General features: G+C 42.9%; 1 protein-coding gene across 1 annotated transcript in view; it reads left to right on the top strand.

Moving 5' to 3' along the window:
• myo3a (myosin IIIA) overlaps positions 1–12,876 on the top strand; it is a 94,008-nt gene that overhangs the window by 25,698 nt on the left and 55,434 nt on the right. Inside the window, exons 6-10 of the mRNA XM_041880303.1 lie at positions 1,829–1,905; positions 3,337–3,482; positions 10,616–10,681; positions 11,017–11,172; positions 12,067–12,108. Of these exons, the coding sequence (XP_041736237.1) occupies positions 1,829–1,905; positions 3,337–3,482; positions 10,616–10,681; positions 11,017–11,172; positions 12,067–12,108 (487 nt within the window). The remainder of the gene's footprint in view (positions 1–1,828; positions 1,906–3,336; positions 3,483–10,615; positions 10,682–11,016; positions 11,173–12,066; positions 12,109–12,876) is intronic.

Below are 12,876 nucleotides of genomic sequence, written 5' to 3'. Positions count from 1 at the left end.
CCCGAGCTGACTAGGTGAAAAATCTGTCAATGTGCCCTTGAGCAATGCACTTAATCCAAGTCGCTCTGGATAAGAGCATCTGATAAATGACTAAAATGTGTCTGTGTACTGAATATCTGTGCACATTTTTCTGCTGGTAACATGTATGAGTTGTGCATGCATCGTTTGTGTGTGTGCATGCATGAATGTGTGTGCATGCGCAGGTGCAGGTTTGTGAGAAGTGCACCGAGCAGCACAGTGTGTCAGCCCTGTATATATCCCCTCCTGCATATAAGCCTAATCCCTTTTGATGTTTGCTACAGCACCGTTGAGAATCTGCTGCTTACTGCATTCCTTCTTCTTGCTATTCATGCTGCTTACTGCATTCCTTCTTCTTGCTATTCATTCCATCCAGTATTCCGTTTAACCCATTCAACAAGGAAGTCCTCAGAGAGATATCCCCCACACACTCTTTACAAATAACACAATTTTATACTCTAGTTCATGAATATTTACTATAATTAAATACAGCATAGATAAAACAAACATTAACATTGTTTAACAAATTTGTGATTTGTTTACTCAGATGGAGTGTATACTGTATATTAATCTATGCTAGCAACACGTCATATATTGTAAATACTTTGGAATTCTCCAGTTGTCTGTTTAAACATATAAGCACATAGTAACCACATAGCTATTTGTTGAAGCACAGCTTCTCTCTCAGTCCATAGTAGTCTTGCTGCATTCTGTTCATAACCTAGTGCTCATCAGTGGATTCAGTTCAAGCTGCTCCTCTACCATCTACTGCAGCTTCACACTGATTCGTCTGGACTGGAGTCTGGAGTCACGACTGTGGCTCGGCCTGGCGTTGATTGTCCAGACATTTTGACATTAACACATGAGTGTTACACACACATCATGTGTGTAACATCTTCCTATCCTCACAACTGTGGGGGTAGGAAAAGAAAGCAGCCTTCTGCAAATCATTATGGCTACAGTGCAGAGCAGACACAGGGTCCTATTCAGAATGACTAAACCTGACCTTTATAATAATTCTTAGTTAAATATCCACCATAGACATAGCTGTTTGAAATGTATACAGTCTCCTTTCAAAACGAACAGAAGATAATGTGAACACTTACCAAATAATTCCAATTAAATCATGTCATGATTTGAATGGGTCAGTCAGTATTGTGTAGTGCAAATATAGTCATTCTGAGGTTTGTTCATGATGGATCTCTAGTCAAATGCCCTGATAAATCGCCTTGGGTATTTGTAATGCAAAGCAATCCATCATTTGCTTGAGAGCCATCACAACTTGGCGTGTGTGTAGGCTATATATGAGGCTATATGTGTGTGTGTGTGTGTGTGTGTGTAACTGCTAGTATGTGTGTGTGTGTGTGTGTGTGTGTGTGTGTGTGTGTGTGTGTGTGTGTGTGTGTGTGTGTGTGTGTGTGTGTGTGTGTGTGTGTGTGTGTGTGTGTGTGTGTGTGTGTGTGTGTGTGTGTGTGCATGCGTTTGTGCACATGTCTGTTTTTGTTCAATGTCACCAGTGACCACACCATCATGGTTTACAGAGTGGGTTTGGAATATCATTTACTTAATCCATCCCAGCTGGAATATGAATAGCACTTCACTATTTCACCCTATGACAGCTCATAATCGGAACCACCTGCTCTGGTTTCTGTCTGATGGACATGAGATGAAAAAATCATTATATTGTTTTAATGCTCCTCAGTGTCTATAGATGTCCTATGTAACTGAACTGTGATGTCCCAATGTATACAGCCGTTCATACTGTGGTTCCTATCTAATTGAGCTATGTTGTCCTTGTGTCTTTGTGCAGGTGTTTCGGCCCAGTTGACGAACACTCGTCTCCGTAGGAACACCTCAGTGGGAACACCTTTCTGGATGGCCCCAGAGGTAGGCCTCATTCCCTTTACCTCACTAGACTCTTACACAGCATCCAACATTGGACCTGTAGAAAGAATACAGACTTTTGTTGACCTTGATAAGTAGAATAAGAACCAAATCTCGCCTGAGCATTGGCCTCTGACCAGCTACTCAATGTTTTTGTCTGTCACAAGACATTAGTGCTTGGCTAGCTCACACTGCAGCATGATGCTAAAGATGACCTGGTTAGAACAGCCTTCTTATTTTTTACATGACTTTTACATCCACTTTGCAAATCTATTTGGTATTAACTCATGCAGAGAAATGGCATTTTACATACCGTTTACATAGAGTATAGCTAATGACATGACATTAGAATCGGAGGTGGATGTCCTTTCAGGTTGACCATTTGAGTAAAAAGGGACTTTAAAAAAATATATGTACAGAGCACCGAACGAAAACCGAGAGAGGAGCGCGGCAGACTTTAGTAGTGGATAGGCTATCGTAAGGTTTCTCTGCCAGTTTTGGAAGTATTTTATGAAGGGTTAGATGGTACCTACTGTGCTTTGTTGGAAAAAGATAAGAGTACCTCGAATTAAGTGGATTTTAGTTGAGGGTAAGGCAAGATGGATTCTAATGTATCAGCTTGGCTCACCTTGTTGTTGTAAATGTTGAATATTCTTCATGACTGTTGAGATGAGGATCCCGTATTGCTTGGGGTTTCTTGTTATTCATGTGAGTTGTGACATGTTCATGACACAACTCTTTGTCTATGTTTGTGCGTGTTTACTGTGTTATGGTGTGCATTCTGCACGTTAATGTGTACTTCATTATGTTCATGTGACGTTTTGTCATTCAGAATATTTATTTTTGGGACCCTTGTTGATAAAGGTGTCTTAATGATGTTGTAATTGATATGTTTGGACAATATTATGCATTTTTTTGAGTACACTACTAAAGTATGTACCTTGGGAATGATTACTGTTGTTTCCCTGCAGGTGATTGAGGTGTCTGGGTGTGGATTTAACTGTGTGTATCGATGCTCTGTCTGTGTACGTACCATATGTGTCTCCTATGGGGAGATCTATTTTGTAAAGGGGATGCCATGTTGGCCTAAGGATATTGTTGATGGCGGTTTGTTTGTGTGTGAGTATGCGTGTGTGTGCGTGTGTGTGGGTGTGTGTGTGGTGCATGCACTCTTGATGATGGTCTGTTTGTGTTTGTGTGAGTGTGTGTGTGTGTGTGTGTGTGTGTGTGTGTGTGTGTGTGTGTGTGTGTGTGTGTGTGTGTGTGTGCGTGTCCTACCTGTACCATATTCCCTGTAGAAGCCTGCAGCAGTTGTTGATAAAGGTGTGCCCGTATCTCCCAAAACACTCTCAATAATATTCTCCTTAGAAACTACTAGAAACACAGACTGTATTTTCCTGCTGCTAATCTTAATGTGTGTGTCTCTGTCTACAGGTGATAGCTTGTGAGCAGCAGTTGGACTCCACGTATGACGCTCGCTGTGACGTCTGGTCCCTGGGCATTACTGCCATAGAGCTGGGAGATGGAGACCCGCCCCTCTCCGACCTCCATCCAATGAGAGCTCTCTTCAAAATCCCCAGGTCGGGCTCCTATTTCTGCACATTTAACCATCTGGGGATCGAAGTGGGGTCATCAGTGCAAGATATCCAATAGAGAAGGAAGTGTTCTCACTGCGCTAAAGGCTAGGCGTTAGCTATGGGAGCTAACATCTGTTGTTAGATATCAGACAACAAGACGTTATTGCAACAACTAACATCAGCCTAGCAATCTAACTGCTACACAGATGGCAGCTGTGGTGTCTACATTTTACATTTTTAGTCATTTAGCAGACGCTCTTATCCAGAGCGATTTTTTTATACTGGCCCCCCGTGGGAATCGAACCCACAACCCTGGCGTTGCAAACACCATGCTCTATCAACTGAGTTACATCCCTGCCGGCTATTCCCTCCCCTACCCTGGACAACGCTGGGCCAATTGTGCGCCGCCCATGAGTCTCCCGGTCGCGGCCGGTTGCGACAGAGCCTGGATTCGAACCAGGATCTCTAGTGGCACAGTTAGCACTGCGATGCAGTGCCTTAGACCACTGCGCCACTCAGGAGAGTGTCTATTCAGCATGATAAATGTCCTTTGGGGTGGGGGCAGGGTAGATGTCTGTTGAGGGGGGTAGAAAGTCTGGGGGTGACAGGGGGAGCAGGTAGCGGACTAGTAGTAGCTATTCAGCAGCCTGATGGTCTGGGGGTAGAAGCTATTGGCCAGTCTTAGTTTTAGCCATAATGCTTGTGTACTGCCCGCATTTGAGTGATGAAAACGGGGAGAACAGGCCGTGGCTCAGGAGGCTGAGGTCCCTGATGATCTTTCATGGCCTTCCTGCAACACCTGGTGTTGTAGGTGTCCTGGAGGGCAGGCAGTGTGCACCCAATGGTGCATTCGGCTGAGCGTACCACCCTCTGTAGTGCCTTGCGGTCCGCGGCGGTGGAGTTGCCGTACCAGGCTGTGATGCAGCCTGACAGTATGCTCTCGATGGTGCTCCTGTAGAACACTGTGAGGGCCCTTTATACACAACATAACAACACAATCATCACAACTAGGTTTTATGTACGCCTAACCTATATCTTATGCGGCAATCATATTTCCATTACTGCGCTTTTCACTTGGTAGAAAAGAACGTCAAAGCAGGGCAGTGCAGGTCGTTTATTGCAATTTACAAAACCATTTGCACTCTACAGTTCTGTAGCCAGCGAGATGAATTGCCCTTCCGTGCAACTGTCTGTGGGGCTAGGATCTGTCACAAGGCAAAATGAAAAGATAGCTTTCTTTTGGATTAGAGCAGCTTAGACGTACCACCTCTCTCTGCTATTTTCTGTGATCCTCCTCTTTCTGTGGATAAATAGGATCGATATAATATTTTTCTCCTCTGCCCACACTGTGTGTTGGAGGTGAATGGTTACTGATTACTGTCGTTGGTCTTCAGGTTCTGAGGCGGCTGCATAAGCGCTCATCACCGCTGTCATCTTGACGCCACAACACTTTGTCCATCTCCACCCCACCACTGTGTGCAACTACACACACAGGCATACACACACACCTCACTAGTCTGGAACAATTGTAAACACACCAAAAGACTAAAGAGTAGCTTATTTCCCCTTCTTTCTTTCACCTCTCTCTCTCTCTCTCTCTCTCTCTCTCTCTCTCTCTCTCTCTCTCTCTCTCTCTCTCTCTCTCTCTCTCTCTCTCTCTGTGTCTTTGTCTCTCTCTCTTTGTCTCTCTCTCTTTCTCATTCTGTCCCTCTCTGTCTAAACACACACACATAAATACCATTCTCTCAGCTATCCCCTCTGTTGTTGATGTACTCTTTGCTTGGGGTTTTTTGCTCCAGAGCAGTCATCATCACACAGCTTTCTCTGAATCTTTGTGACTGCTGTTACAAGAGCTGCAGGCTCTCTCTACACACTTCCCTCACACTCCTCTTTCACCATGCTGGCAAGGATTTATTCAGTTGGATCTCCATTGAGAAACCATGTTAAATTGACAAAATGCAATAGATTCAGTGGGATGATGGTTTTCTCTCTTTCAAAAAATAATAATAATGTTTGGCCACTTTTGTGTGGCCAAAACGTTTATATTTTTATTTGACATAATTCCCTTATCCATTAAGTATTTGGAAATCCATCTTTGTTTTGCCAACACTCTACATCCAACACTGTCCTGTCATGCCAGCAGACATGCCAGTATACAAGCAATCAAACACATTTCATTGAGGAGGTTTGTAAATGCATTTTCACTAATGCATTCAAATGGGTCTTGAGTTCAACAGTGATTCATTTCATTCTCTTACTCACACACTACTGACCAGCGAAGGCACACGTTGTGTTTAGGCTTGAAGTGCTGTCCCCATTTAATGGCCATGATGACATCACCCAAGATGTCCGGAAGCTGTTCCTCCGCTGGATTATGGCTAGGGAACCTGTGTTCAGGATTATCCCGGTTTGATCCTGGAGAGAGCAGTTCAGCCAACACGTTCCCTGGCCTGGCACTGCCTAGCACTCACCCAGCCAGATAAGGGAAGGGAACAGGCCCCAGGTCAAGTCAAAAATACACACTACACAGGAAGGCAAAGATACACATGCAAAATATGTCCCGGCATACAGTATGTCCAAAATACATACATTTAGGTGAAGGAAGGGTCAAAGTTACACTCTTAGAAAAAAAGGTGCTAAGTAGAACCATGTAGGGTTATTCGGTTTGTCCCCATAGGGGAACCCTTTTTGATGCTAGGTAAAACCCTTTGAAGGGTTTTACCTAGCATCAAAAAGGGTTCCCCTATGGGCCTAGTTATACCCTAACACAGTGGTGTTAGGAAACTCCTGGTTTACAGGCCACATCAGGCCTGCAAGTCACATTATGCTGGCTTGCAAAGTGATGTTTAATTACTATTGGAATCCAACCAGAGTTAGGATATCCAACAAGTTGAATTTTTTTAGGGAAGCTTGAATACTGAGAATACCTCAATCAATCATCTTAACTGGAACAACCATCTGGAACAACCATCTCAGTAACGGGTGCAATAAGTCCAACTACTAACGGATTGGATTAGTTTAGAAAAATGTATGCTATTTTTCTTGGTGTAGCATAAAATGTATCAATAAATCAATGTACATGCAAAAACACAGATATTAAAACAAACAATTCTAAAAATCACCCTGCAATAGAGCATGCTGGGAAATATGATATATGGTTCTATGTAGAACCATTCTTGCCTTCCAAAGAGTCCTTCTTGCCTACTAAAGAATCATCAAAGAACCCTTTCTTCCAAAAGCGGTTCTTAGGATGTTAAAGGTTCTAGGTAGAACCCTTTGCCTTACAAAGAACCCTTGTCTTCCAGAAAGGGTTCTTCAGATCAAAACAGTTCTTGGTAAAACCCCATACCTCCGCAAAGAACCCTTTTACAACCCACAGCCTGTGGAGGAGGAGTAGAAAGATACAGGAGTGTATAGGAATGGTCAAAATGTTTCCGGAATAACTCATTTTAAACACATAGAGTAGGTTGTACTAGAAACACAGATTAATTAGTTGCATGAGAATTGTATTAGCTATGATGAGCTTGTTTGACCCCTGCTATTATCTTGACTCAGTATTATTGATGGCTGCGTCCTTTTACAATAGTCAAAGCCATTTAGTCTCTCACCAGTATATCCCTATGTGTCCTTGTTTCCTCTCAGCTCCTTGATTCCACATTCAACTCCAGTATCCAGGTCTAGATAGCAGATGTTTGACTCTCCCCTCCCCACAGCTTCTCCAGACCTGTTAGTCTTCCAGATAAGAATTCATTTTAATAGTGGGAGCGTCGGCGGAACAGAGTCCATTTAAATGTCTGACACACACTCTGTCTAAATGGGGTGTGAACTAAGTGTGATAACCAGGAGATGTATGACCTCCCATTACAGCAATGAATCGCTGTCATTGTGGACGTGAAAAGGCCCCGCTGCGTTAGCGAGTCAATATCAACTCTTACAACCTGTGCCAAGCACCCTCTCGTAAAGAGCCACTTTAAACAGGACAGGGAATTATAGCAAATTAGCGCTATTGTTCCTCAGTGGGCGAGGTCTTGTCTTGTCAGGGTTGGGGGGCTAACTACAGTGTTTGGCTGGATTTGCTTGTTAAAGGACCACTTTTTTGTATTCATGATGGCTACTTTGAGATTGGAGTAGCAAGTCTGCATAATGGATATAATGTTGTCATCTAACTGTCTTATAACTGTGTTATGTCAGATTGGCATAACACCTGTCATAATTTTGATGGTCTCATGACAAGTTTATGCCAGCATTCTGCAAGTACAACTTAGTGTTGTTTAGGTTAGAAATAATGTGTTGGTGTTTTTCACCAAAATACTGAGATCTACACTACCGTTCAAAAGTTTGGGGTCACTTAGAAGTGTTATTGTTTTTTGAAAGAAAAGCCAATTTTTTGTCCATTAAAAGAGCATCAATTTGATCAGAAATACAGTGTAGACATTGTTAATGTTGTAAATGGCTATTGTAGCTGGAAACTGATATTAATGGAATATCTACATAGGAGTAAAGAGGCCCATTATCAGCAACCATCAAAGAAAAAGCCATATATCAGACTGGCAAATAAAAAGAAAAGATTAAGATGGGCAGTCTGAGATATGGCTTTTTCTTTGCAACTCTGCCTAGAAGGTCAGCATCCCGGTTTCGCCTCTTCACTATTGACGTTGAGACTGGTGTTTTGCGGGTACTATTTAATGAAGCTTCCAGTTGAGGACCTGTGACGTGTCTGTTTCTCAAACTAGACACTCTAATGTATTTGCCCTCTTGTTGTGCACCGGGGCCTCCCACTCCTCTTTCTACTCTGGTTAGAGCCAGTTTGCGCTGTTCTGTGAAGGGAGTAGTACACAGCGTTGTACGAGATCTTCAGTTTCTTGGCAATTTCTCGCATGGAATATCATTAATTTCTCAGAACAAGAATAGACTGACGAGTTTCAGAAGAAAGTTATTTGTTTCTGCCCATTTTGAGCCTGTAATCGAACCCACAATTGCTGATGCTCCAGATACTCAACTAGTCTCAAGAAGGCCAGTTTTATTGCTTCTTTCATCAGCACAACAGTTTTCAGCTGTGCTAACATAATTGCAAAAGGGTTTTCTAATGATCAATTAGCCTTTTAAAATGATAAACTTGGATTAGCAAACACAACATGCCATTGGAACACAGGACTGATGGTTGCTGATAATGGGCCTCTGCACGCCTATGTAGATATTCCATAAAAATCAGCCGTTTCCAGTTACAATAGCCATTTACAACATTAACAATGTCTACACTGTATTTCTGATCAATTTGATGTTATTTTAATGGACAAAAAAATTGCTTTTCTTTCGAAAACAAGCACATTTCTAAGTGACCCCAAACTTTTGAAAGGTAGTGTAAGCGGACTTAAAGTTTACCTACAGTGGGGAGAACAAGTATTTGATACACTGCCGATTTTGCAGGTTTTCCTACTTACAAAGCATGTAGAGGTCTGTAATTTTTATCATAGGTACACTTCAACTGTGAGAGATGGAATCTAAAATCCAGTAAATCACATTGTATGATTTTTAAGTAATTAATTTGCATTTTATTGCATGACATAAGTATTTGATCACCTACCAACCAGTAAGAATTCCGGCTCTCACAGACCTGTTAGTTTTTCTTTAAGAAGCCCTCCTGTTCTCCACTCATTACCTGTATTAACTGCACCTGTTTGAACTCGTTACCTGTATAAAAGACACCTGTCCACACACTCAATCAAACAGACTCCAACCTCAAGACCAGAGAGCTGTGTAAGGACATCAGGGATACAATTGTAGACCTGCACAAGGCTGGGATGGGCTACAGGACAATAGGCAAGCAGCTTGGTGAGAAGGCAACAACTGTTGGCGCAATTATTAGAAAATGGAAGAAATTCAAGATGACGGTCAATCACCCTCGGTCTGGGGCTCCATGCAAGATCTCACCTTGTGGGGCATCAATGATCATGAGGAAGGTGAGGGATCAGCCCAGAACTACACGGCAGGACCTGGTCAATGACCTGAAGAGAGCTGGGACCACAGTCTCAAAGAAAACCATTAGTAACACACTACGCCGTCATGGATTAAAATCCTGCAGCGCACACAAGGTCCCCCTGCTCAAGCCAGCGCATGTCCAGGCCCGTCTGAAGTTTGCCAATGACCATCTGGATGATCCAGAGGAGGAATGGGAGAAGGTCATGTGGTCTGATGAGACAAAAATAGAGATTTCTTTCGTCTAAACTCCACTCGCCGTGTTTGGAGGAAGAAGAAGGATGAGTACAACCCCAAGAACACCATCCCAACCGTGAAGCATGGAGGTGGAAACATCATTCTTTGGGGATGCTTTTTTGCAAAGGGGACAGGACGACTGCACCGTATTGAGGGGAGGATGGATGGGGCCATGTATCGCGAGATCTTGGCCAACAACCTCCTTCCCTCAGTAAGAGCATTGAAGATGGGTCGTGGCTGGGTCTTCCAGCATGACAACGACCCGAAACACACAGCCAGGGCAACTAAAGAGTGGCTCTGTAAGAAGCATCTCAAGGTCCTGGAGTGGCCTAGCCAGTCTCCAGACCTGAACCCAATAGAAAATCTTTGGAGGGAGCTGAATGTCTGTATTGCCCAGCGACAGCCCCGAAACCTGAAGGATCTGGAGAAGGTCTGTATGGAGGAGTGGGCCAAAATCCCTGCTGCAGTGTGTGCAAACCTGGTCAAGACCTACAGGAAACTTATGATCTCTGTAATTGCAAACAAAGGTTTCTGTACCAAATATTAAGTTCTGCTTTTCTGATGTATCAAATACTTATGTCATACAATAAAATGCAAATTAATTACTTAAAAATCATATAATGTGATTTTCTGGATTTTTGTTTTAGATTCTGTCTCTCACAGTTGAAGTGTACCTATGATAAAAATTACACTCTACATGCTTTGTAAGTAGGAAAACCTGCAAAATCGGCAGTGTATCAAATACTTGTTCTCCCCACTGTATGTGAGTCTGTAGCTTAACATTGAGATGTCTCTTGGTATCTGAAATAAAGCACAGTGTTAAGATTTCATTCCATTATCCTGCTCCCAGCCTTAGCCTCTGTTCTCCTCCCAGTCTGTGTAATTCACATTTTATCTTATCTTTTGATTATTTCCCCGTACAGAAACCCTCCACCTACCCTGTACCAGCCTGAGCTGTGGTCGGACCACTTTAACGACTTCATCTGCAAGTGAGTATAAGGGGAGCTGGGTGTGTGTGTGTCTGTTTGTGTGTGTGTGTGTGTGTGTGTGTGTGCGTGTGTGTGTGTGTGTGTGTGTGTGTCTGTGTGTGTGTGTATGTGTGTGCGTGTGTGTGTTGTTGCTAATTACAGTGTACAAACGTGTAAACCTTCCCTCTCATTTACAGGCGAACATAATTGGTTTATTATCCTCTTCAGATTTGCTCTTCATAAACCATTCACCCCCTAAAATAGAAGCATGAATCTGAATATTATAATGTTCACTTGCTGATTGCATGGCCCAGAGCATCAGTAACATTCTCCCTGTCTAACTGTCTCACCCACAGATGTCTGATCAAGGACTTTGAGCTGAGGCCTAACGTTCTAGACCTGCTCCAACATGTGTTCATCAGACAGATTGTAGGTCGAGAGAGGATCCTGCAGAAACAGCTAATGGAACTCATAGACCTCAACCAGCAGATAGGAACCACTGGGAAGACAAGGTACTGTCATGATGCAGATGACCTCTGTTAGCCAATGGCAGAAGGATAAAGGCTACAAAGGCACCACATAGCACTATGTATTCAGGATCCAATTGACCTTTGCATTACATATGGTGCATTCTAGAAACTCCTTCCATATGAATGTCATAATGTATTTCATAACATCTCCCTGTTGGTCATGTATATTTAAGCAATAAGGCACGAGGGTGTGTGGTGTATGACCAATATACCACGGCTAAGGGCTGTTTGTAGGCCTGGATACAGTCCTTAGCCGTAGTATATTGGCCGTATACCACAAACCCCCGAGGTTCCTTATTGCTATTATAAACTGGTTACCAATGTAATTAGAGCAGTAAAAATAAATGTTTTGTCATACCCGTGGTATACGGTCTGATATACCATGGCTGTCAGCCAATCAGCATTCAGGGCTCGAACCACCTAGTTTATAAATATTCTTATATAACCTTGCATGTTTTACATGTTATAGTACAGTCATGTCACTTGTTATCTACAAAAGGGACCCATGCCGCGATCCAATGTCGACATGTAGTGGATTTGTTTAATCTTAACTTTCAAACTCAAGCTTCATCTACTCCACACAGTACTTGAAGTTGCATTACGTTATATTACGTTCCTACTGGTTGCACAACTGTCTGCCATTGGAGGAAATAGGCATCATCTTAACTTGGATGTAGACAGTAATCCAAATTGCGCATCAGCTGGATATTGTGTCACCTTCAGGCTCAAGGTTTCAGCAGTGACTGAAGGAGGAGAAGTTATGAGTCAGATTTTGTGTCAAATGTTGGGCCCCTGAAGCCCAGATATCAAGTTCAATCACTGCAACTGCATATCATATCCTGCTTATGAACTGTAATGTTATTTCTGTCATTTAAGCCATCATGGAAAGACAGACAGAAGCACAGACAGTAACGACAGGTAGGGGATATGAATGCACTTGTAGGGGTAGCTAGTTACCTGCCCACGTATTATGTCTAATCAAAGCCCTAACTGTAGACTGTAGTTTGTAGCCTACCCACTACCCAGCACTTTTCTGAAATCAAGTCATTGTGCTGTGTCTAGATGATTGTTGTCGACATCTAAGGATGACACTGGCATCCTTGTGTTCCATGATGTGTTTTAGTCAGTCTAGACCCTTTTGGGTGTAGATGTGTTGTTCGTTCCTCTGTCTTCTGTTTCATGTCTAACTTTGACTGTAGTTTTGTAACCTATACCCATGTTTTAACAAATCAAACAATGTATGACCAATCAAATAGGGGAAAAATGACATTGTCACAGCGGAAGCGGCCATTTTACAATCAGGTGAAGCACAATCAGCCAGTAGAGTCAAACAGCGTGGATTAAGACATGTCGTGCCACCACTCAAGGCAAGGAAGGAAAAAACAGGAAAAGGAGCTACTAGCCAGTTAGACACAATAACAATAAGATCAGTGGGGACCAACAATTTGTTTGTTTAAGAGTTGGTCAAGCTCTGTTGTGGTCAGCCTCAACCTTTATCCACCTGGGGAGGTAAACGCTTGTTTGGAGTCGCACTCAAGAGAGGTGCTCATCGGTGGTAAAAAGCTTCTGTAGAAGCACAGCGTGCATAGATCTAGACCAGGGCTCTCCTACCCTGTTATTGGAGAGCAAACGTCCTGTAGGTTTTTGCACCAACCCTAATCTAGAGCACCTGATTGATTCTAATAA

This window comes from Coregonus clupeaformis, chromosome 7 (genome assembly GCF_020615455.1).
Source record: "Coregonus clupeaformis isolate EN_2021a chromosome 7, ASM2061545v1, whole genome shotgun sequence".
In the NCBI taxonomy this organism is placed as follows: domain Eukaryota; kingdom Metazoa; phylum Chordata; class Actinopteri; order Salmoniformes; family Salmonidae; genus Coregonus; species Coregonus clupeaformis.
The sequence above is the reverse complement of the archived record's forward strand: the minus strand, read 5'-3'. Positions and strand labels throughout refer to the sequence as shown.